This window comes from Rhinatrema bivittatum, chromosome 11 (assembly GCF_901001135.1).
Source record: "Rhinatrema bivittatum chromosome 11, aRhiBiv1.1, whole genome shotgun sequence".
Lineage (NCBI taxonomy): Eukaryota > Metazoa > Chordata > Amphibia > Gymnophiona > Rhinatrematidae > Rhinatrema > Rhinatrema bivittatum.
In genome coordinates, this window is record NC_042625.1 from 63526498 (window position 1) to 63552636 (window position 26139).

The window sequence follows — 26139 nt, forward strand, 5'->3', positions numbered from 1 at the left end:
AAGGAGGAAGACTTTTGGCCAGTCCTGCTTTTTGAATTTACATTCCAGTGCATTGTGGTAGTTGTAGTGCCTGCTTCTAGCATTTGAAATTAGCATGGCAGGTAACAATGTGCCACGATAGGGGTTGTCAGAAATCCAGGACTGGCCTCAAATTGAACTAGGTCATCTGACAGCTCTGAAGATGGGAGAAAAGGAGTCATGTAAAATGTTTGGGCTCTGTCAGTTCAGGCATTGCTATCGGTGCAGATGCTGCTAACAAGTGCATTCTGGAATATGAAGTCCTGCTAGTGGTCCTAGAATTCTAAAACTTGTAGAATTACAAGTGTCAGAACACATCTGGAGGCGAGTTAACTCTTCGGAGTCTACTCCTTTTCCAGCAGGACACAAAAACTGCCAGCGTGATAAACGTCTCAGGTGACAGGCCGAGGCGTCAAGGGATTGAGCAGTTATCAGCCACCAATAAGGTGCCTCTCTGCTCCCCCCTGTGCTCTCCCATCTCCACCCAGCACCTCTGGGGAAACTTCACCAGCCCAGCTGCTCCAAACCTCAGTTGCTCTTCCAGCAGAACTTGTGTTTGAGTTTTGTCTGCTGCATAACCCCATAAAACCATTTTGTTTTTCTCATAAAACTTGCTTCTTGTTTTCATAGCCACCATATTTTTTATTTTGTTTCTGTTTTTGCAAGCTGTGGCACTTACATTTCTGCAGGTATAAACTACAAGCACAGACACCAGCAGGACAAATAAGAAGCCTCAGCTCATGCAGTAAGCCGGAAGGAAAGCTGCAGCCGGGCCTCCAGCCTTTCCATCTCCTTGCCGGGGCTGAGCCCTGCATGTTATAAACGAGTTTCCTGATCACCAATCATCCTGCACCAATGCAAATCAGAACTAAACTGGAAGAGTCTGCAGATTCAGGTTGGCTTTCATTCGGGGAAAATACTCCCGTTACTTTATCAATTGCTTCTAAATGGGTTCAGATGGTGAGGCTCTTACTAGGTGGTTGAAGGCACGTCAAGCAAGCAGGCCTGGGCCTGAGGTTCCTGCCACCTTGTCCCATCTGACTGCTTCCTGAACAGTTTCTAAAGCCTCCTGTGCCTTGAGCGTTAATGTTACTAGAAGCTGGAAGGCCTCCCAGGATTCTGCAGTCCTTGCCCCAATCGGCGCTTCCTTAATTGGTGTGCCGTGACGATGCCATGTGGCGAGGATGAGTGCAGCCTCCCGGCAGTCAGGTCGCTTCCTCCGACGGTGCTGAACAACAGGAATTTGTGTGTCACCAGAACCGCGGTCTCAGTCCCACAGGACCTTGATAGGTGGGAATTTCCAGAGGTCGGGGTGCCCCATGTGAACCAAACTGCTAAATGGGGACATGCTCCACTGAAATGGGGGGACGTCGTCCCAGGTCGGACCACTAGCAGCAATCATTCCGTAGCTGGGGTACAACTTCGAGGAGGTAACCTGGGAGGATGGAAGGAAAGAAAAAAAAAAAAAAGTGAGGATGTCGCCATGAGCTAGACAGAGACCAGCAAGAGCCTGCGAGCTTGCCTGGCTGTGAGGGGCCGATGGCTGGCGAGGTGCTCTGATCTCCCTGCCCCCTGCCCCATTCTCTGGCTCCACAGCTCGGTGCAGATTAAATATATGCAGGACACGGGTAAAGCAAAACAACATCGAGCGAAGCAGCCCTACAAATGGGCAACGGCCTCCCAGTCTACGCCTTCAAGAGACGGGAGAGGGTGCGAGAGGGGATTTCTGATACGTGCACAGACGCTCCACATTCCCTGCGTACGGGGCGATGTTCCAGAAGCTGCAAAATAGGAAGAGGAGCGGGTGCTTTGGGGCCCGTTAACCTTTAGCAGATTTGCAAACAGAACTACCTAAGAAACTTCACTTTGAAAATTTGCTAAAAGCTACAGTGGAACAAAAAAATATTACGGCTGCTTGCACCTGCTTTAACTGCGTCGTGCATTACGTGCCAGAAGAGACAGATGCAGATTTGAAACTTTAATGTACAGGAACACCTCTTTTTTTTTTTATTACATGGCTGTTTCCTCCTGCTCCTTTGGGTCTCCAGCTCAGTTGGGAAAAGGGCAAGGATCTAGGGCCACGAGCCTACCCAGGGATCAGGGCCGGTGCAAGAGAGTTTGGTGCCCTAGGTGAACCTTTGGTCTTGCACCACCTCTCCCCAACCTTTCTCCTGGTGGCAGTGGCACCAGCACAGCCCTCCTTTTACTGGTGATATTTGCTGCGGCACAGCACCCCCTCTGGCCCTCGTGCGGGTGGCATCTTGTCACCCCCCAAAATTCTGGAATTGTAGGTTTCCACCTCATGGAGGCACCAGCCCTGCAGGGGATTTTTTTTCCTTTTATATCCCCCTCCCAACCTGCTTTGGTCCGGTCATTGTAGTGAAGGTCCTGGGCCAGGGACCATGTGCTGTCCAGAACCCTGCAATCATTGACCTTAAATCCAGCCACTAGGGGTCACCCTTGAGCGATGCCTTGGACTCCTTCCTCCACAGCGGGGCGGGGTGGGGGGAGGGGCCATGAACGCTGTCTCTGCCGGCATCCCTTGCCCCAGCCAGCCCGAAGAACGGAATCCAAATCCCTCCAGGCTGGCCCCAGCACCTCTTTAAAATCTGGGTAAAAAGCACACGGATGGCAAAAGACGTAGGTAGCGCTGCTCGACATGCCAGGGTCATTTGCAAGTAGCCAGCTACACAGACGTAACTGGTGATTAAGACTCGGATCACCGACCCCTGCCATGTACAAACGACCTCAGTACTGGTGACCATTAACCGCTCAGGAAAGGAAAGGGGGTGGCTGTGAAGCAGGAATATCGAACGCAACATTTGGCATCCTTGACTGAAATCCGAGACTGATCAGGTTTCCCTTTTGGATTGAGGTTTTCGAATTGATGACTGGGAGCTGCCGTTCAGGGGCTGGTACACTTCCCTATGCTGCATTATTGTTTGATACCCTACTTTGTTTTCGGGGGGGGTTGATGTTATTTGCAATTCACCACTCTTGCTTTTGGTTTATTCTCTGGTTTGAGGTTTGCCCCTCCTCCGTTGAGTAGAACCACCCTTCCGAGAAGCAGTCACTTGCGCTCTGTATTCAGGAAAATATGTTCTCGGCAGGGCCACGCGGGGAGCGACGACTGGGCCATTCCACCCAGCTCCAAAAACCAGCTTAAAACTCCATCTTGAACTATGACAAATTAGCAGCGAGCTCTACCTTCAAAGATCCGCAAGGCGGTTTATGTTAACCAGACAACTTTACCCAGACATTCAGCGGCACTAACCTGGATACGACGGTCACTGATTATAGCCAGCGAAAAGCAGGTGGCTAGCTTTAGGACAGCGAGAGGTCCCTATGCAGAAGATTTGTCTGGCTAGCTGTGGGACCTAGTCCCCCCCCATCACTCCATGGGTACGTTTGGATTAGACAAAATTAACCCGCACATAAAGGTGCGATGCTGGGATGTGGTTAACACATTAGCCTGCTAACTCTGGCCCAAGAAATCCTTGTCCTGAAGTATCCAGATAACTTTCTATCTATATTCAGTGGCACTTTTACCCAGGTAAGTGCCACTGAATATCTGGGTAAAGATAAAAAGATATTCGGCTAAGTCACCCACGCGGCAGACCTCCAATTTATACAACCAGAGTCACCGGGTTAAAGGCCCACCATGTCCTGGGAATGCCCTCCACTGCTGCCTCTTTTTATGATGGGAAATGTTATTTTCTGCTGGCAACAGACAAATTTTACTTTCTCAGTGGTGAATTAATTTAAACACCCCCCCCCCCCCCCCCCCAAGATCCATCCCGCTAAATCCCAAAGTTAGCCGGCCAACTCTTTTCAATGTGGACCTCGGTGTGTTGAGAACCAGTCCATCCTAAACTAAGGATTACCTTTCACGCTAAAATCTACCAGGGGGTGGCATCCGCTCTGTCCACCAGAGTTTGTGGAAACTTCTTCTGAAAATTTTAAAACCTGAAAGGAATCCATTCTTCCCGTGTTGATTTTATTTTGCCGACTCAAGGGTATTTCTTGCGATTTGTGATATGGATAGGTGAGAGCAGTGCCAGTGGAAGCGCTAGAGAGATTAAGCGGCTACCTGGAGCACTACAGTTTTGGGACTGGCGGGTGGCAGTGGCAGCGGCAGCACTGGGCTGGCAGCAATCAGGCCAGGCAGGACTCGCCCGCTGTGGCCCAAGGCAAGATAGCCAGGGATGGACTTAAGCAACGACAGGGAACTTCTCTCCACCTGCCCAGCCTCATCCAGCACGTACAGGAGGATGTGCAGAGGAGCAGGGAGGCAGCGAGGAGGAGGAGGCACGTTGGCTGAGGACTGCTGCTGTCGCCTTTTGTTTTGGCATCTGCCGCAGCACTCGCACGCCAGTGCAGACATCGACTGGCCCAGCCCCACATGAAACTGAACCGCTGTGCCCAGAGTAGCCCTGATAGGAGGGGGAGGACCCAGAAGGAAGCAGAAGCTGTTAGGACTGTAGAGGTGAGGGGCTAAGAAAACAGGAGGATGGTGCTGGGCGGAGGGAGGTGGTGAAGAGCGGAGGGTGTTACTGCTGCTGCGAGGCAGGGGTGCATGGCTGAAGTTTCGCTTAGAGCATCTAATACCCTTGGCACCAGCCCTGGCTGAGAGATGTCTCCTCTTGTGGTGCCCAGCTCTGGAACTGTCTTGCTCCTGGAACAAAAGTGGATTCTCCACGGGCTATGATGATTTATATTGGGTTAACATGGGGATTACCCAAAGATAGCGATGTCCATGAGATTTGGAGACCGGCCACGTTTCCTTTGCAGGTGTAACCTTGGTCCCAACGGGAGGAGGGACCCGTGTGGCTTTGAAAGCTCACGGACATCTTCCTCTTTTGCTAATTCTCACTGGTTCCCTGAAAGGCGTCACCAAGGTGGCCGCCGCCCACATGCTCACCTTCATGTCTGTGCCCCCGTGCTGTCTCTGGCGCAAGGCTCTGAAAGGGTAGGTGCCATTCGCGGGGTTGAGGTCTGACCTGGCAGAGATGGCGTTTTCTCCATTCTGGGGCGGGTCGCAGGCCTGGCACTTGGACAGAGGGTCATTCAGGTAGTTGTTGAACCTGAAGGGCAGGAGAAAACGGGCAAGTTACCGAAGGGATTCGGGAGAGGAGGAGACTGGTTCATCCATCCACCCGCACCACTCCCCCGCTTCTCTAATCCCTTTTCAAGGGGCCTAGCTCTCCCTCGCCTCATGAGCAGTGCCTCCTCCCCTCCTCTGCCCCTTCCACCTGCCATTTCCCTTTTCCAAGTGATTTCCGTGAATACAAAGCATTTTACCGGTATCTGCGGTGCTCAGCGGTCCATAAAACTGCCCTCCCTCTCAGCACATGCGGGGCTGCACAGTGCACAGGCCTTTGGCCACCCTGGGAGGAGGCATTCCTGGGGGGAGGGGGGGGGGGTGTTTAGGTTGGAGGAGGTGGCCTTTTCAAATCTTCACATGGACTTTTCCAGCGAAAAATCTACCCACAGGTAAAAGTGGGCCCAACCAACAGACTTACTTAGTATCCACGGCAAGTCTCAGAGCAGAGGTAGATGAGAACTTCCTGCTTGTAAGCACAGTCCTCGTCCCAATCTCATTTCTTATACAAAATCTGCCCAAAGCAGTGTACAATGTGGACACTTTCAAAACTGGACCCTACAAGTCCAACCCCTGCCTAGCATTTCCTCACCACATGAGCCGCACCCCGGCAGGCTCTTCACCTCACAAGCCACATTCCTTCCTCCTCCCCTATTTCCTCACCCCCCCATTGTTTCCTCACCTCATTAACTGTACCCCTCCCTCATCATTTCCTCACCTCATGAGCTGTAACCCTCCCCCCCCCCCCCCACTGTTTCCTTACCTCATGAGCCGTACCATGCTCTCCATGTCCCGCACCAGCGTCTGGTTGCGACGGAAGATCTGGGCACGAGGGCTCCTGTCATGGGTGAACCAGTCTCCATATTGCTTCACCAAATCTGGCATCCCACTAGCATTATAAATATCCTCAAAGTAACTGCGAAAAAGAGAGAGAGAGAGACAAGCTGACCAGGGGAAGATATACCATTTCTCTACACCAGATGACGCTGGCAGTAATCTACGATAAAGCTCCTCCTTCACAATTTCCGCCAGCTCTCTACAGTGCTGGCTTCCCCCTACCCATCTGCACCCGCTCACTACAGTGCAGGATCACCCTCATTCTCCCTACGACTGAAAATGGAGACGTGATTTACTTTCCCCATCAGACTGGTGATTAGGGGAAGGGAAATATTATGCTCCCCTTCCACGTTATGTGACTGGAGAGAGGGGTGGTGAGGCAGGGGGTATTACGCTCACCTTACTTACTAATGAGTAAAGAGTAAATTTGTATACCACTTCTCTGACGAGGCCATCCAAAATGGTGTCCAAGAATACGAAAACATTAAATTCAATTTCAGCACAGACTACTGTAAAAGATGGCGTAAAACTTAAAAACAAGAGTGCGTCCAAAACGTGTATCAAATAGAAATGGTTGGCTACATGGCTGTGGGAGGGGGAGGTGAAGGCTCTTATGCTCCCGCTCGCTGCAGAAGAGGAGTGCAAACCAATTCCTCTCACTCGATCCTCGGTCTGAAATGTGCCATTACCCTGACGGCAGTGCGCAGTGTGGCCCAAAGCTTCGGTTTATTGTGGGTGTAGGAACAAAGAATGTTTTGCATGTACGCCCAACAGGCGCACAGACGGGCTCGCAAAAGGGAACAACCCCCGGCCCGTCTGCCTCTACCGGACGGGGTAGGACCCACCAGGAATCCAAAGGAAAAAACAAAAACCCCCGGAAGGCTCAAAAGAAAAGCATTAAAGACAAAAAACCCGCAGAACTGCAGCTAGAGACAGAGAAAATACTGAGGAACTGCAGGTGGCACTAGGCTTTATGTAGCAGGGTCAGGCAAGTTTTTTTCTCTGTCTCCACCTGCTGGCAGGGATGTATAAGCCCAGGTGTCTGGACTGATCCGGGTACCTACAGGGAGCAAAGAATTTTTTTGCATTTCAGACTGGTTGCTTTAGCAGATAATATCAATGTGTACAGTGCTGTGTACACTCATAGTGCTGTAAGAATAAGAAATGTTATGAACAGTAACGTCCTTACGGGATGTTGTAGCTGGCCCAGTAGCCCTGCTGATAGAGCTCTTCAGACTTATCTGCTACGACCACCAGACCCCTGGAAAGGGAGAGAGCAGAGCAGGTACACGAGCTGACAGGAAGCAATTCTGCATGTCCTTGAGAAAAAAAGCATCCAACTGGTAAGACAGAAAGGACTGGCCTGAAGAGCTGGAGGGAGCATCTGCCCTGCCGCTGTCTGAATCACAAAGCAAAAGCCACCATAAAGCCCTCTGCCACTGCAAGAAGGTAATGACCTCGCAACCACAAGACCCTGCTACCCAACCCCTGGCAGCACAAGGCGACGCCAACCGCCCCTGGCACAGCAAGGCACAGCTGACCAAGAGGCAGAGACAAACCATGGGCCACAGGTGCTAAGCACTTCACCCCATAGACCCAAAATGGGACAAACTCATTAATCAGTGTGGCCCCTATGGGAGCCGGATCTCGCAGGGCCACTGAGGTTGCTTGCTAAAGAGCTCAGTACCACCCCCTCCCCCTCACAACTCTACTTTACAGTTTTGTTGGTCATTTTTTTTTCTTTTTAACTCAGATGATACACACATCGGAAAATAGATGTGCACATCATTCCCAAACATATAAAAGCGCTTAAAGCAGGGCATCAAATACATCAATAGGTCAGAATGGTACCACAGCAAAAATGTTCTTTTTGACTTACGGAATTTGCTCGAGCACAGTGAGGAGGTTCTGCCGAATGCTGCCTTCTCCGGGGCGGAAATAATTATAGTCCACAATCATCCACTGGTTATTGTACCTGTGAGGGGCAAACGAGAGGCTAAGAGTGGGGGGACGGGACTCGGGCTCTGCCAGCACTGACTAACCTGCAGCACAGGGCAGATTCCCCACTCCGAGGAATTCCTGGAAGTGGATGTATTTATTTATTTATTTAAACTCTTTTCTATACCGTCGCTAAGTTACATACCATCGCAAGGGTTTACATGTTGGCACATAAATTAAGATAGAATGTACTATAGCACGCATTCACCTAACAGGTGCCAAAAAGGTTTGGTTACATTATATAAAAAAAAAAAAAAAAAAAAAGGCTCTCAATTGACCATGTGTACCTGTAAGGTACTAGTCACAGGTAAAATTCACAGTCTCTGTGTTTTACTATTACGTTAGTTGTGAAATAAACTTATTAAAATATTATAATGCACATTTTGAGAATAGTGCTGTGTGCTGGTGCTCCTCTGTCTATTCCTGTTTATTTTCTATTCTCCGGTCTCTTTATAAAAGGCTTGTTTAAAAAGCCATGTTTTTAAACTTTTCTTAAAGGTTTTGAGATCTTTGTAATCTGATCTCTAGGGGCATTGTGTTCCAGAGTGTAGGGCCTGCTAAAGATAAGGCCCTTTCTCTCTCTTGGGTTAGCCTCGCTGTCTTGACTGATGGAATAGATAAGAGTGCTTTGTTTGTTGAACGAAGGTTCCTGTGTGGGACGTGTACCCGTAGTGCTGTGTTTAGCCAGTCGGCTTTTTCATCATGTATTAGTTTATGTATGGTACATAGGGCTTTGTATTTTATTCTGTGTTCTATGGGTAGCCAGTGTAATTCTGCTAGAGTTTCAGTTATATGGTCCCTCCTTTTTCCAGTTAGTATTCTGGCTGCTGTGTTTTGTAGTATTTGAAGTGGCCTTAATGTTGTATTCGGTAGTCCTAGTAAAAGTGCATTACAGTAGTCAGTGCTGGAGAAAACTAATGCCTGAAGCAGAGTTCTGAAATCTGCAGGTGTTAGTAGTGGTTTTATTTTTCTGAGGATCATGAGTTTCGCATAGCCTTCTTTTACTTTTAGCAATATGTGCTGTTTTAGATTGATTTCTGGGTCCATTATTATTCCAAGGTTCTGCACTTTTTCAGCTGGTTCTATTTTCTGATTGTTTTTGAGTATTATTGGAGTTTTAATGATTTCAATATTTTTCATTCTAAGTGTAGAAATTCTGTTTTTTCAATGTTAATCACAAGTTCCATTCGATTTAACAGTTGTTTTATAATGTCTAGGTACATGTTAGCTAGGTTTAACGTTTTCTCTATTGTGTCATCGATTGGTAGAATTAGTTGAATATCGTCTGCATAAATGTAATGTATGATTTCCAGTCCTGCTAGTAGATGGCATGAGGGCAGCATGTATATGTTAAAGAGGGTTGCGGACAAGGCTGATCCCTGCGGTACTCCTGTTTCAAGATTGAATTTTTCTGATAATACGTTGTTGATCTGAACTTGAAAGAACCTATTGTTTAGATATGAACTGAACCAGTTTATTGTTTTGCTGTGTAATTCAATTTCTTCTAGTCTTTTTAGTAGTATTTTATGGTTTACTGTGTCGAAGGCTGCTGATAAGTCTAGCATTATTAGAATGTAATGTTTTCCGCTATCAAAACCTCTTACAATGTTATCTGTTAGTGGATGCGAGAGCAGGCACTCCTGTGTGAGTTACCTTTTAAAGGTTTTCACCAGTGTAAAATTGCTGGACCTCTGCATCTAGCTCCCTTGAACCACATGAATAATGCTCCCTCTGACTCCTGGGAAGATCCTGACACAAATGGGTCAAACCATCTGATTTCTGTCTGAGCTGGATGCAAGAACACAGGGCACTCCTCGCTTCTCTCGCTTTATGCGAGTTTTACATGTGCTCCACTTGAGTTTTAAGAACCTTGCTCAGTACGCGTTTGTTTCCTTTGCGCGCATCAAGGCCCTAAGTTCGCCAGCTCTAATTCAGACTCATTCTGGAAGATCTTACTTGATATTGAGGGCCTTTACTTCTCTCCTAGGGTGGTTAAAGAGTCTAGGTAAGCGCCACCCTCCTTTTATCCTCAGACGGATGTGAACTTACGTCCCACTGTTAAACTTCCTGAAAATGGAGGCCCACTCGGCTCCTCCCCTCGCCAGTCGGTTGGCCACGACGTTGCGCAGCCACTCTAATACGCTGCCCTCCGGCTGCACGTGCTTCCACAGGGATGGGTTGTTGTTTCCGTTGGTGGTCTCCAGCGTCACCTGAGGTGGGAAGAGGAGAAGAATAGCATGTCCATAGGAGGCCTGGAGTCTAGGCCGCGAGCCTGCTCCCTCTGCTCCTACCTCCCCCTCTGGGCCTGCGGCTCCCTGACCCCTTCCCACGGGACAGAGTACGGGAGAATTAACTAGAAACTACCTCTATTCTCACACTGTTACATGCAAGCGGGAGAATATTCAGCTTCACCAGTCAGGTGGGAAGGCTTTGGTTTACTTACAAACCAGTCTGTTCCTGCCAGGGGGTTAACATTTCAGCTGGGGCATTTGTTACAAGCCCCCACTGTTTGCATAATAAAATATTGCCCATTATAAAACCCATTTCAGCGACTGTGCCTAAGTTATGGCATGGTTTACCCCTGGGAATTTCACAGGAGCAAAATCTTCTGGCCTTTAGGAAACAGGTAAATGACTTTCTTTTCCCTAATTTGAATTGAAACGGTCTGGAAGCAAACATTGACCAGGATTTTCCCAACTAGTGTGTGCTGATGCTGGGAGCAGTTCCTGATTTATAATCGTCTGCAGTTAGGTAGGTAAGGATGACATGGTCTGGTGGATAATGATCATGGGATCTATGGGATGGGAGGTGGGGGAGTATAAAGCTTTTACCACGTTGAGGGCTTGGAGTCCAAGTGAAGCCATCTCTGGGGGGGTTCAATGTGGTAAAGGTTGAAAACCAGTGAGCATGTGCAGAGTAACCAGCGGTAAAACCCCTGGACTGTCATCTAAAGGCCAGAGTACAGCCTCACCCCACAGAATAAAGTTACTCTGAGACCCTATGAGAAACGGGACGGCCTGGGGCCCTGTATTATACCCTCTGTAAGAACAAGAAACATAACTGTCCCGTTTCTCAGTCTGGCTGGAAATGGAAAAAGAAACTCGATTGAATGTCCTACATGACAGACATGGGCAGCTTCAGGGTTTAAAAACAGATGAAGTGCATCAGCGCCCCCCTCACTCACCCTCCTTCCAGTTTCCCCTCCCCCACACAGGTTCCTCTCTACCTACCCCTTCCAGTCACTCAGGTACCTCCATCAACTTCCCTCTCTCTTAAAATGTATCTCCATTTCCTTCCTCCCCGAAGAGTCCTCTTCATTTCCTCCTCATGCACCCACAGGTTCCTCTCCACCTCTTCCTCCCCTTCCAGGGTCATTGTCATCTCTCCCTACCCTTGGATTTTTCTCTCTCTCTCCCTCCCTTTCCTCTAGGTTTTTCTTCAATTCTCCTCTTTCCCTGTCTCTCCAGATTCCTCTCCAACTTCTCCCTTCCTTCTAGATTGCTTTCTACTACCCCCACTTCCAGGTTCCTCTTCATCTCTCCCTTCCTCTGCAGGTTCCTCGCACCCTCTTTTCAGTTTCTCTCCATCCTCCCCTCTCCTCTTCTTCAGGTTCCTCTCCCTTCGCTCTTTCAGGTTCATCTCAAGTTTCCTGAAATACAGAACTAGCAGGACAGCGAGGAGGGGGGTGAGGTGAGCCTGTGCTCCTTTGTAAATCGGGAAGCGGAGGACTGGGAGTGTGCCCCCATGTTGCCGGCCTGCTGTCTCTACAGCAGATTTGCGTGCCAGGGAGGAGGGAACGTGGAGGAAGGGTCAGTATTTTGAAGTGGCTATGTTTAGCATGACATTGGCCAAGGGGACGTCCTGTATTCCGTGGAGGCGTCAGTGACCACCCTAATGAAGAGGCAGATTCTTTCCTCCCGGTATTGATTCAGAATTTGAGTAACTGTGAGGAGCTGAAGTAAACGTCTGGCAAGTTCTCACCAGCCCACTGCTCATGACATAGAAATCGTCTCCAGAAAAGATGGTGCCTGGGTAGGAGGAGAAGGCCTGGGTGCTGCCTGGGATCAAAGAACCTCCTGTGAAAACAAATGGGACGGGAAGATCATACAGCGAAGCCCACAGCCACTGTACACAGATGGTAAGAGAAAGAAGTCCAGGAACGTGTATGGCAGGTGCACCACCATCCTGGTGACAAACCACAAAGGTAAAGCTTGGGAGCTTTGTAGGTGTCTGTGGACTGTCGAGACTGAATGACCTGCCACATTTCACCCCTTTCCATCTCTCCCAGTCACTCTTCTTCTCATGGGTAACGATATAGAACAATTCATCCCTCCCTCATCTGGTTGTCAGTAATCTCTGAGCTCCAGCTGCCCCACTGGTCCTATCAACTCTCATCCCCAGCACCTAATCCTGCCAGCTTCACCAGTTCTCATCCCTTCCCTCCCCCTTCTCTCATGAGGCACCCCCGCACCATCCCCCATTCCTGCTGATTTTACAGCTCTCACCCCTCCCATGGCACCAGAACTCACGCAAGGAAGGACCACTAGGCCCATCTTGTCTGCTCAATTTACTTCTCGACGCAATGCCACAGAGCCCAACGGATCTGCGGCTTGTCCTTCACTTCTCTCCCAGGCGTCCCTGAAAACAGTCCCCCTACTTCCGTCTCCACGATCCACTTTCTTCTGGGTCCTTTTCTTTTTGACCCAGCATCCTGCCCAATCAGAATCAGGGACTGAGCTCAGGCACCATGAGCCTTCATGCACAACTTAGCCGGGGGGGGGGTTCTTGCATTTTCTATCCCAGTGGCAACAATCCTGGGTGGGGAGCCACACACCAGGGCTTCTTCCAGAGGCCTGCAGTCACAGGCCCTGAATCCAGCCACCAGGTGTCGCCGTTACACAATGACAAGGACCACGTCTCCCTTCTCCTCTCCCACCAGCCCATCCCACCCCCAACCCCACATGACTCAGGGAGAGGAGCGGAAGACCTGAGCTGAACCGAAACCCAGGTCTCTGCAAGGCGGTGCGGAGCCGTCCCACCAGAGCCACAAAGCACTAAACCACTCAGCCAATGGCCAGATCCCACACCCCCTGCTAGTACCCACCTTCAGCCTTGCTCCCAAACGGCAGGCTGTACTTTTTTATGATACGGAGCATGGACTGGTACGTGTTCCAGGTATCGTGGGACACCAGGAGATCCTTGTTGCCTGGCAAAAGCTTGATGAGGGCAGAGCAAGAGCCAGAGCCCAGGACGCGCTGAGGATCACTTTTGTTTAAGGCAGATTCCAGATCTTCTAAGTCTCCTCCCAGCTGGAACAAGCTGATGTGCAAGAGGGAGAAGCAAAGAAAGTCAGCCTCTGCCTGATGATAGGAACATTCACTCCTTCTACCAAATTTGTTCTATTAATTGATCTATATTACAGAAATATGACCAAGCATGTTATAGCAAACAGAGTAAATGTCTCAGTGCTCCCCTCTCCATGACAGTCCCTGCACTCTCACTACTGGATCACTCCCCTCTCCTCGGCAGTCCTCACGTTCTCTGCTGAGACATTCCCCTTCCCCTTGGGCGTTCCTGCACTCTGCGTTTGGACATTTCTCCTCATTTCCGCCGTTCCTGCGCTCCCTGCTAAGATGCTCCCCTCTTCTGAGCAATTTCAGCTCATTCTACTTGAACACCCCCCCCCCCCCCCAGGATACCCCCCTTCTCTTCGGCAGGACCCAGTAACCGTCAGACAGTGTTGGACCCGACTGCTCCAACGCATGTGGTAATCCAGCTGTTCCAGAAAGCCGGGCTAGGGTCACCCACTCCCCATCCTAGGCGAGAACTTACAGGAATCCAAAGGGACTGAGGGAGAAGGTCCCCGTGGGGAAGGCCACCCGCCCGTTGTAGCTGTCCTCTAGCCCTTTCAGCTGCAGCAGAGTCAGCCGGACCTGAAACAGAGAGAAGGAAAAGGGCTCACATAGCTGCCCTTCCCTGTGCATGGGATGACCAGAGCCGTGCTAAGATGAAATGTTCCATCACGTGTACTGAACCCCATGCAGGAGAACACAACTGCTTAACATAAGCAGTTTGTGTTGCCCTCACTTGGGGAATAATGGATGCTACAAAGCAACTCTCCTCACCCACCATCAATATCCCCTCCTACTGGGCCTGTCACGGGATGTCGCATTATCCTCAGACTCTGTGAAGCTAAACATAAATAAAACAGATGCTTTATTAAACTAAGTCTCGCTCACATCAATTTCTTAGGCAGAACGGGAGTAAATCCATTTTATATATTTTTAGTTCACAGGGCTTGTGCACATTAAAGAATCCCAGAGATAGCGCGACACAGAGCCCGTGCAGAACCCCCTAGGAACAGGACGGCATCACAGAGCCCGTGCAGAACCCCATAGGAACAGGACGGCATCACAGAGCCCGTGCGGAACCCCCTAGGAACAGGACGACATCACAGAGCCCGTGCGGAACCCCCTAGGAACAGGACGGCATCACAGAGCCCGTGCGGAACCCCCTAGGAACAGGACGGCATCACAGAGCCCGTGCGGAACCCCCTAGGAACAGGACGGCATCACAGAGCCGGAACCCCCTAGGAACAGGACGGCATCACAGAGCCCGTGCGGAACCCCCTAGGAACAGGATGGCATCACAGAGCCTGTGAGGAACCCCCTAGGAACAGGACGGCATCACAGAGCCTGTGCGCAGCAAGGAATCCTGGGAATAGTGCGACACTACAGACCTTGTGAGTAGCAGGGAATATCAGGGATAGCGTGGCATTAATCCGAGGGCCTGTGAGCAGCAAGGAGTAAGAAATCACGAAATTCAGAGGAATGTGCAGAGACCTATAATGTTGCTTCTTGGCTCTGCTAAAATAGAATATATATATATCTGAACTATTTAAAAATAAACCCTAGCTTAGAAAAATTAAACCAATCAGCTGCAGCATAGCATACTCTGGAAGGAGTCTTTCTAAAGGCATTACGTCCACCACCAAGATTTTGATTCTCTAAAGAAACACCCATCTCACGGGTTCTTGGTAAGTCATAAGACTGCTGAGGACTTTCACAATTGTCCCCTTTTAGTTCCATCAGCATTTCTGCCTGAAACTTCCCCTTCTCTGCTAAGTGCCAGCCTTCTGTTTCAGCTCCCAGAGACACCAGCAGGAGCAGCGCACATGACCTCCGTCCCCAGCCAGTCAACTCCAATCCAGGAAGTCCGTGCAGCTCAAAGAAAAGGCTTTGAATATGAGACCTACTTTCATCTGCAGGCTGCTGTGCTTGCAGCCGCCTGCAGATGAAATGTAAATTATAAAATCTAACGTGTTCGTAATTTAACAGTTTATTAAGTAGAATTCTATTTGTGTAATGGCATTGTGTCTTAGCTGGCCTTCCCCCTTGTGAAAGATGGAAACGGGAGCATGCTGGATGATGGGGTACTGACTACTAATATTGGTTTTGTTAGTATAGCTTTCATTGTATTGAACGGCATTTTTGATGTGTAATTTGCTGTCATTTTGAACTGTCATGACTTATATTTCTCAATTTGTTGCAAATCGCTTTGGAGAAGCCTTTGAGATTGAAAAGGCCATGGTTTAGCCTGGTGCTGGCTGACAGAGGATGGCCCGAGCTAAGGTCCCACAGAAGGGGACACTTTCTACTATCCTGACGTTAGCTGGCAGGGGACAGGCCGATGTGAGGAAGGAAGAGCACAGTCTACTACCCCAGACATTAACCAGGGTCTGTTTTACCTACGTCCCCAAATCGGTCCATTTTTGGAACCCACCTGGTGCCAGTACTCTGGATCCTCCCCTGTCTCCATCTGCTTCTGCATCCATGCCAGGTTAGTCTCAATGTAGCTCTTCAGTTTCTCGCAGTACTGGGTCTGGTACTGATAGGGCCCGCAGTAACCCACCATAGTGTTCATCCAGTGCATATAGATAAGCTGTAAAGCGATGGAAAGTGTTAAGTCTCCCCAAGGCAGGGCTAGAAAAACACCAGTCGTCTGGACAACTAAACGTGGCACATGGCACCTAGCTCTGCTCCAGGCTTGAGAAGCGGGCATGACTGCCAGCTCACATGAAGGAGCGATGGCCCAGGGCCGCCCTGTATTTAATTTATTTAAATTGTGTACACCTCTAAGCGGTGAACAATACATTCATAAATGTGTGTGTGTGTGGGCTCTGATTTCTGGGGACAAAAACCCCCTGCCCCCCCCCCCCCCAGTCCTCTGCCAGTGACCCTGGTGGGGGGCTGAACCAGGGCAGCTGCAGCTTTCAGTTCCTTCCTTGGTCTTTTCCATCTCCTCCTGCCCCCACTCCGGAGTGGTCCCTTCTAGTTCACAGGAGGGGGGAACGCGGCTGCCTCCTGCCGTGCCAGCTCCCTCTGAACCGCACGAGGCCTCTGCAGTTTCGCGGGGCCCACCAGCCGACGGAGCTGGCAGAAGAGGAGGTAACCCCAGGGTAGAAGCAACTGTTCCCCACCTGCAGGCCAGAGGGGAGGATTGTGTGGGGCTGCAGAGGGCGAAGAGAAGGAGAGGGAGAGAAGGCATAATCATCTGTAGGGGAGAGGGGCAGTTTGTGGTGGCCAGGGGCAGGGGGAATGACACAGGCCGATTCACCCTGAGCTCCCCTCCCCCCCCCAGATCTCCTCTGGGCCTCATGGAGATGAAGCCCCTGACTCCTAAAAATGTTAGCAGGTGCCCAAGTTTTCAAAATATTTCTCCAGTCCTGTTCCCAGGCATCTCTTCTTAGCTTCCAACTAAAATCTTTGCATCTATAGAAAGGAAACTGTTGTTGAGTCCAGAGAAACACACGGCAAGGGAGACCATCTGCTACCTCAGGGCGACCTCCTACATCACCATAGGATACTACATGGCAAACTCTCTCGGGCTGTTCTCCTTCTTACATTTAATTCCTATTAAACATTCTTCATGTTCCCATTCTAATCCTTCTGACCATGGTGCCAAGGGTCGCACAGGGCTACCGAGGGTTTAAATTTGGCTTAAATCAGAAAGGGGGCTCTAGTGGCATCAACCCATTACCAGAGGAGGTTTGGTCTGATTCGAAAGCTATCACAGAGTTTGCCGGGATTGGCACCTGCAGCTCAACAGATCGGGATCTAGCTTATTTATAAACAATAAAATATTTACATCTGGTGCTGCAGGACAGGAACGAGGTGCATTGGCAGAACTGTGGTGGGAGGTGGCAGGCGCTCAATATTGGAACAACAGAGGATGCTGCAGGGTTCCACTGGCAAGGTTACACGATAAAATGTTAAACCAATCCCCCTCCTGAACACCACCCGTCTTTCATCAGCTTCAGCTTCAGATTCCTGATTACCAGATCCCACGCCCTCCTCTTCCTCACCTGCGACATACAAAAAAAGCAATGCCTTACCCTTTCGGTGACAGCAGCTTCAGCCACACCTGCTGCGTACGCCTGGAGACTGTCATTGTAGGCGTTGTTGGTTGCGAGATCCAGGAAGGACCACCTGCCCAAATCAACAGAGAGAAAGAGCAGGCACATCAGCCACAGAGCTGGGTGAGAGATCGCTGCCCAACGCCTGCTGCTGTCTGGCACCCACAGTGCTGGGTGCACCTGTTTGAAAATGCAAAATACCCAGGTCCTACAGCCAGCTGGTCGGATATGGAGAAAAGCGAGATCCTACCAAGGTCTGAGGTTCACGAAGGGCTTCCCTCTGAATCGTTTGGAAGGTAAAGATTCCGAGGCAGGATTAAGTGGGGTTTTTTGAGATCCAGATGAAAGAGGACACTATAAAGCACTCGATATGATTAGGGCTTCAGATTTTACATTTCAAGCGATAAACCCCAATAAAACACACCTGATGGAAAAAAAAACCCCTAAAACAGGTGTTTATTAGATAAAAAGCGGAAAAGCACCACTTCCCCAGGACTCCCTCACCCTTCTTTGCCTCCCCTGGATCATCTGCATTGATTCTGCGCCTCTTCCATGCTAACGACTCCTCAGCTGCATTTGAATAATTTCATTCATTTATTTGATTTATATTTTGCCTTTTAGCACATCAAAGCGCATCACGTTCAAGTACACTACAGGAAACGATTCAACCGGAAATGGCACCTGCACCACCGCAGCACCAATAAACACCCACTTTTCATTCCCCCCCAGAACAGCCAATCAGCTGGAAAATAAACACCTACATTTACACTTCACAAACACCTAAGAATCAGAAGCCCTAAATATGATCCAAAGGCAACGTCCTGTATCCATCGGCTGCGTGTAACAGTGCAATAAAATATGAACCGTACAGAGAATTCCTCCTGATTCTACTAATTGCACGCTGTCATTAACAGCTCATACGTTATATGCAGGACAGTGAGGTGGCAGTTAGGTCCCAGAGAGAGACGAGAGGAAGCTTCCACTGCAGGCGGGATTTATCTAGAAAAGTTTGCCAGGATGCAGAGTTAGGGTCAAGGTCCCCCCCTGCCCTTTCATCTGTACGTGAAGCTCAGACTCCAGGAATGTAGAGAGGTAAACAGGGTCGCGTCCTCTCACAATCTCTGGGCGTATTTAGTGCTGTTCAGTGTTCTGCAAGTTATTTTAGCTTACTGATTCTGTGTGGATAGCTTGGTTTGGGGGGTTTGCAAAAAACGTGTTCAGTTTGGTATTTTGAAATTAAAAGAAAGCTGTAACACAACATGGAGGTCACGGGAATAATCATTACGTTGCTGTATTTCGGCTCTCTGAGCTGCAAGAGCAGAGAGTTTCCCCGCTGCCTCTTCTCTGCTCTTTTGTGTTGGCGCGCAGGTAAATTCTGCCGTCTCACCATAAAGTGGTTAACAAAACTCAAGCAGCGCCTTCTGTCTTCTTTGGATGCAAGCAGCCGTGGGTCAGCAGGCCGCAGCAGTAATCTGGAAATTCTGAGAATTGTAAAGCTTTTGAAGACCAAACGACTCTGCCATCTAAGGAAAGCTTACTGGAACGAGAATACAAGATGATACACTAGTATCACAGATTTACTAAATTATGACTGGGAAGAGCAGCAAAAGCTGGAAATAACAGCAAACCAGATACCATCCTGCAAGGCCAAGGAGATCTAGGAGGCCAGATGTCCGGGCGACGGCCTCGCTAGCTTGGTAGCAGTTTAGGTTACGGCTAAGTTTTGTTCGGGGAGGGGGCTGCTATAGATTACGCAGACGACTCCAGTGGAGTTTGTTTCCAGTCTGATTTACAGCCGGGACTGCTGCTTGCGCCTGGAGTGTAAGTGAAGTATGGCCCGGACTCTTCCATGCACTGGAGTTCCCACGTGAAGCAGAAAATATATCCTAGTGAATACCCTCCCTCCCTCCCCATACCCTGCCCCCTGCCTATCCTCCTCCATCGCTCCCTCCCCCTTCCTCCCCCCGTTATCATTGATCCTTTGGTTCTCTTTGTATTCAGATTTTTGGTTCTGTTATTAATGTGTTATTGTTATATTGTTTCATTGTATTTCCCGCCTGAGTTCTTTGTAAACCGGCATGATGTGCTTCACGAATGTCGGTAAATAAAAGTTAATAAATAAATAAATAAAATAAAATAATTCAATGCGAGCGCAGCACAAGCAGGTTAGAAGTCCATACTTAGCAGGCCCGAAGCCGGATCAGGCTGCCAACGGATATGGCTGCCTAAAATTACCCAGAGAGCTTTTCCCCAAGCCGAGTGAATTCAGCCAGGTAGCACTGAATACAGGAATTACCCAGATAAATGTCAGCCCCTCCCCCACCCTGCATCTTCTCATCCAGTTAAATTTGCTGACACAAGTAAAATGTATCCAGGCAGCCAGCAGGAGACTTAAACCTCAGGAAGAGTTACCCAGTCATAACATGTTGAATATCTGCCTCTATTTTTAACCATTTTTGCAATAATTGCCTATAATTTTTTGCCTTGCTCGTGTCTGAAGCACAAAATATTTTTTTGTTAAAAATAAAAACCACCTATACAAGAAGTGGCCGAGAAAGATTGGTTTTCCCACCCCATTTTGCCTGCATTGAGGGGAGCAGTGCTATGTGAGCCATTTCCCTCTACAGGGATGCGATCAGTAGCTTTAGACTGCAAATGAGTGAATTTTAAATGTTCACTTTGTTTAGCACATGATAATTGTGGAGCCGGTTCTGGCTTCTTTATTTTTGTTTTACTAGATATATCTATAAACATCAGATGCTAATTGATACATTACAAATACAAGCAAAGATTATAGTGGTCGCCACAAAACCCATCGTGAGAGCAGACAGAGGCAGACACTTTCATTACACATTGACACTTATGTGAAGTTTTGTTTGTATATGATATTTAATGTTATTTTGTGGTTCATTATTTTATTGTATTTTAATTTCTTATATTATTTATCCTATAATTGTGTTTGTTTTGCTGTTAACCGTTTTGATCAAATACTATTTTGTAAAGGCGGTATACAAACAAATTTTAAATAAATAAATAAATAAATAAATAAATAAATAAATGGGAATGGAGTGATCTAGGAAACTTCCAGCTTTCTGGCTTTCAGCGCACCAGCAAACTGCTAAAGATTCTACAGAGGAAAGTAAATATGGAATTGCTTGTATTCTTTGTTTTCCTTTATTTCTTTTTCTTTTGTTATAAAATGCACATCATTCACTGGGGCAATACCAAACCATCTCCTGATATTATCTGCATGCTCTGGTCTAGAATTCTGAGGACAAACAGCACAGCAGCACCAAGATTCACTGCACTCTATGACAGCGCTCGCTTAAGCAAGACTTCGGAAACATCCAATCTGAAATCTTCAGCATGCTGGCATCTTACCCAATGCAGGAAGTACTATCCAGTATCCAAAAAAACCTCTTGCACCATGCCCAACACCACTAAAAATGAAAATTATATTTCAGAAAGACGTGACTTGTGCTGCAGCTGTGAACATTGCACAGAGCAGACTCCAGTTTTCTCCTCAAAGTGTGCCTACACAATCCCTAACCAGACTTTGCTGTATAAATTATGCAAGTGAATTTGGGTTTGAAAGCTCTGCAGGTGCCCTGCTTCTTATATCTCTCCTCTGAGCACCGGCAGCTTGATGTTGGGTTAGATGGACCCTGGGCTCACCCAGTTTGGCAATTCTGGAGTTTTTTAACGTTAACCTATGAACACGAAAAGTCAACAACGCACTGAAATTTCTAATTGTCAGACTACTGTAACTGAAAAATAATGGCTGTGTTCATACCCGGAGGGTAAGATGAGCATGGCAAACAGGAAATTGTCAAATAAACATCCTCAAAGAACCTCAACTGCCAATACTGGAAGAGTGTTTAAGACAATAAATTGGTCTGAGAAATTCAAAATCTCAGCTCTGGTCCTGTCACTTGACGCGAGTGGCCTGGCCCTTTATATTTCGAGTGCTGGAGAAATTTCAGCTCCTCTTGATTTCATGGGCTGGGTGAAGGCCCTGTATGCTAATCTGGCAGCTAAGGCGATTGTGTACGGGTGCACATCCACCCTCCAAAGGTGAACACTTTCACCACTAGTTTAATTCAGTGACTGAGCCTATGGCTCCAGTATTTAGGCCTTCCCCATCGATCACTGGGTCCATGATAGGGGGCTCCCAACATAAAATATCGCTGTGCGCCGATGACGTGCGTCACAAACCCTGCATAAACTGCTCCTTGTATTTTATCCATTTTGTTGAGTTTCGGGACAGTTTGGGGTTATAAATTAAATCTACATGAATCAGAAGTGTTGCCGATAGGTGCCATGTCACCCATTCCTCCTTCTTCAGCAGGCTTTAAAATACAGCCATCCAGGCTTACGTAACTAGGAGTCACTGTCCCAAGGAATTATAAGGTCCTTGATTCCAAAATCTATGGTCCAGTCATAGAATGGATTAAAAATTATCTCAAACACCGGGAGGGTCTTCCGAAGGATCAATATTCGTAAAATGAACATGTTGCCACGATTGCGGCATCTCTTTCAGCATGTGCCATGTTTAATCTGCGGGAGGGTTTTTAGGGAATTGCATGAGATTCTTCCTAAATTTGTGCAGGCTAATAAGCCAGCTAGAGTTGGTCCCAATCAAACAGATGCAATATCCGTGCAGGAAAAACAGGCGCTCGTGACTGAGCACCCGCTTTCCTGACGCGCACCCCCGCAGTAGGCAAACGAGCCACTGCATTAAAAAGGAAGCACTAGAGGAAACTGCACCCCTAGCGTCTCCTCGGCATCAGGCACCCAGAAGAAGTGGATGGGTACGGATTAGGAAAACGGACACTTAATTTTAAAAGTTGCCGTTTTCCTAACCTGCCCGCTATCAAGATTTTTTTTTTTCAAGTTTCTGCTTTCTATGGTTCCTCCAACTTAATATTGCCACAGAAAAGCAGTATTTTCTGCTTTTCAGTTCAGCTTTTGGGGCTCCTCAAAACTTAATGCCAGCTCCAGGACTGGCATTAATTTTTGAGGTTAAAATGTGTGCATCGGGCGCACTGTTACGTTTTTGACATCAGAGGGTAATAGCCAATAGGCTCATCAACATGGCATTTACACGCGATGAGCGCTATTAGCTATGCCCTGGTTTGGATGAGCATTTTGGATGCGTTGATCCCATTACTGCATCAGGGGTTATGAACGCGTGTCCAAAACACGTGACCAACTGCGGGTTAACCTGTGCGCTAGCCTGAGCACATGGTATTTCATCAGCTGTAATGTCTTATGGTTTCCTAAATGTCATGCAAGGGTATAGAGTGATCAACCTCCAGCTCTATTATTGGGCAGCTAGACTGGCTACATGATCTGGGGGGGCTGCGAGCTGGTTAGCTATTGGGAAGAGAGCTTTCACATCTATTGACTTTACCTCCTGATCATCCAACTGCAAGGAAGGCTTGTAGAAGTTGTCCACTCATAACTCACACCCTGTTTGTATGGTGTCAGCTCTGTAAAAGGGAGGGCAGGGATGGGAGTGTCACCCCTTTATCCTTAGTAAGATACAACCCAGCAATGACAATCCACCTCCTTTTTGACAACGTTCAGGATTAGGAACCTAAGGGATTATTAAGTTGACTTAGAAAATAGCCACTGCTATTACTAGCAACGGTAACATGGAATAGACTTAGTTTTTGGGTACTTGCCAGGTTCTTATGGCCTGGATTGGCCACTGTTGGAAACAGGATGCTGGGCTTGATGGACCCTTGGTCTGACCCAGTATGGCATGTTATCTTCTTAAGGGACTGAAATTTATTGGCCAGATCTGGTCTACGGCCCAGACTGTGTCCTTGGATCAACTAGTGCGGTCATACAGGATTTCTAACTCCACTGCTGGTGTCTATGCATCACGCAACATGTCTCCTATTAGGCTTAGGAAGGGCGGATAGGTTCCCAGGCTTTTAAAGTCAGTGGAGCAAGTCCCGAATCTTTCTCCTTATGCGGAAATCATTATACTTAAATGAGGACGATTGGGAGGCTTTATCGGTTGGGGCTCACTGTATAAAAGGAGGGCCAATCTCATGTTTTGGTTCCGTCACCTAACTTAGTTTCCCGCATTATTCAATACATTTGAACCTGCCTACCCTGCCTTATGTTGGAGAAGCTGTGGGCAGAGGGGAGCTCATTTACACATCTCGTGGGACCCAGGAGTCCTGGGGCCAGGCGTTTGAGGCAATCTTGAGTAAGCTGAGAAAGAAACTGGCTCTTTTGGGTCACTGGGCACCTTTGGTTGTTTCGGCTAAGGTGAAGGTTCTGGTGAATCAAATGTTATTAGCGGCCAGATTCACAACTGCTCAATTCTGGAAACAAACACCGCATTCCATTAAAGGCACCCTCCCGTTATGCGATTCTGTTTGGAGCAGGTTCTGGTCCACTGGGCTGGAAGGTGATAACCTTGCAGTTAGATCTTATGCGTTCATTCCTCTTTTTTTCACCTCACATCCTTTTGGATTTATTATATTCAATTCTATTATTAAAAGGGTTTTTTTTTAAATCAGATTGTATGGGTACACCAATTGCCTTATGCTTATCTTACTGATTTAGTCATAGTGCTCTTTGGTATTAATTCTTATTAATGACAATTCATCTTAATGTAAGATGTGTTTCATGGCGAGTCTCCTTTAGATCTGGTTATACCTGCATCTCCCTCTCTTACAAATAATTAAATTAAAAAAAGAAAATTTGCCTTCAGGTATCTCTCTCTGAAGGGAACTTCACTTATTTTAAATGAAAAAGTAAAGGAATTGGGTCCAGAGTAATAGTTCTAACTATTTTTTTTTAAGCTTCTCTATTTCTTAAAGCTGTCATAATCTGCACTCTTTCCTGTGCTGCACATTTCACCCAGGTGGGAAGGATATGGGTCAGGAGCTTCAAATAAATATATAAAAGCAGCTTTATTACACTGCTCCTGAAGTGCCTCCACTTCTCTTTCAAAGACAACAAGAATCCAACTCCAGGGCAAGAAATGTGTTAAATCAATGCCAAGTTCTATGCCGGAGGGCTCTCACCTGAGCCATGAGCAAAGAAAACAGTCTTGAGATGTTGTGGCACCAGGACAAACTGCTCTGAAGGCTGCCATCCAGTCTCGCCCCCCCCCCCCCAGCAAGCTTTCCATAGACAGACTTGTGCCAGCAGCTCACTGACAACGGAGTCAGTCCATTAGCGCTAGGAAATAGCAGACTTTTGCCTGAAATTCCACAACAGTTGTTCATAAAGTCATGTGAAAGGTCTGTCATCCCTGCAGCCAAGGTCAGCACCAGCTCCTGCACATCCAGAGGGGGAAAAAATCAAGATCAAAAGGAGAGAAAACACGGAGGCTGGATATGGCTGCAATCATTATAAACCGGACTAAATCTAAGGAAGGCGTGCATTTCTGTCTGAAAACAATTATCAAGAAGTGAAGTTTCAAAAGCATGGATCTTTTTTTTTTTTCAGATCATCAAGTACTTTTTTCTTTCATTCTCCAACAAAGGGAAAACATATTTTAAGATTGAAAATGGTCCAAAAGTAAATAAACACTCTGAGAATGAAGTGCAGAGAGAACCACTCTCAGTGCCCGGCCTCCCTCTGGGCGAGCGCATTCCTTGCAATGTCCCATTTCTCCTCCCTGCCAAGTGCCCGGTCTGCTCACGCCGCCACCCTCTCAATGCCCAGCTCCTTCTTCCTAGCCGTACCTACTCTTCCCTCCCTCAATTCCCCATCTTCTCGCACCTCTCTCTAAATGTCCGGGCTCCTCACTCCCTTCCTCCTCTCCCTCCCTCCCGATCTCACCCTCTCACTACCCAGTCTGCCCCCATGCCCGGGCCACTCTTCCCCCTCAATAATACCCGGCCTCCCTCCAGTGCCTTCCCTGTCTGCCCTCCTCTTACCCGGTCTTCTGGATCTGGTCCGTGAAGGTGGCCCAGGCTACGGCTCCCGCCTGCCTGCCCGAGGTGACTCTGAGCTGGCCAGACACCGGGTCGAGGATAACAGACGTGCTGACGGTGTTAGCCCCTGCGCCGGACCGGTCGACGCTCAGCACCAGCGCCAGGAGCAGGAACCGGCGCCATGCCGCGCTGCCAGATGCGCAGATCGCAGAGGGCCGGCAGGAGCACCGACAGATCACAGCCATTCCCGCTCCCGGGCCCTAGCCTTAGCCCCATCACGTGAGCCGCACCGAGCAGTGCCGGGCTCAGCGAATGCATGACAGGGCGGGGCGGGGCCAGGGCTCTTAAAGAGGCAGCGCCGGCAAGCGTCCCAACAAAACACAACTGGTGCCCTTCCTGCTGGGCTGATTCTTCCACTCCGTTCGTGGATCGCGATCTGATTAGCCTGGTAGAGGAACTCCGACTGTGCCTGCATCCTGGTCACTCTAATCATAATAAATACTCTTGGATTTCTCAGCTGCCTTAAATGTAATAGATCACAACATGTTTTTGGTTGGAGGGGGAACAAATAAACTAATGTCTGCCCAGGCCCTGCCCCATCAAGGGCCCTGCCCCATCAAGGGCCCTACTTGCTATTATGTGGGATAAAAACTTACAGGGTTATTCATCAAATTGCTTTAGGACCCTAATGCCTGCGATATCGCTTTAACACGTGTTTGCTTGCTTGCTTGTTTGTTTATTTATTTGTTTATTTATTTAAACAGTTTTATAAACTGTTGTGCGGACACGTCCATCTCAGTGGTTTACAATTAATCATAGTAAAAATAAGGGGGGAAAATAGAAAAATACAATTATTATATTAT

General features: G+C 48.2%; 1 protein-coding gene across 2 annotated transcripts; it reads right to left on the reverse strand.

Annotated features, from left to right (window-relative positions):
* Positions 1–679: 679 nt before the first annotated feature.
* Positions 680–25576, reverse strand: PLBD2 (phospholipase B domain containing 2). Of its 2 annotated transcripts, XM_029571852.1 has the most exons (13): positions 25280–25417; positions 24419–24673; positions 17349–17442; positions 15737–15895; positions 13787–13887; positions 13059–13273; positions 11936–12030; positions 10004–10164; positions 7836–7931; positions 7146–7217; positions 5883–6035; positions 4940–5102; positions 680–1453 (listed from the first exon to the last, which is right to left on the reverse strand). In XM_029571852.1, exons 2-13 carry the CDS (start codon positions 24523–24525, stop codon positions 1286–1288), a joined length of 1584 nt encoding a protein of 527 aa, XP_029427712.1. In that variant the 5' UTR covers positions 24526–24673; positions 25280–25417; the 3' UTR covers positions 680–1285. The 2 variants fall into 2 exon arrangements, with proteins under 2 accessions (XP_029427712.1, XP_029427711.1); XM_029571851.1 differs by lacking the exon at positions 24419–24673 and having other exon boundaries at positions 25280–25576.
* Between the last annotated feature and the right edge of the window lie 563 nt (positions 25577–26139).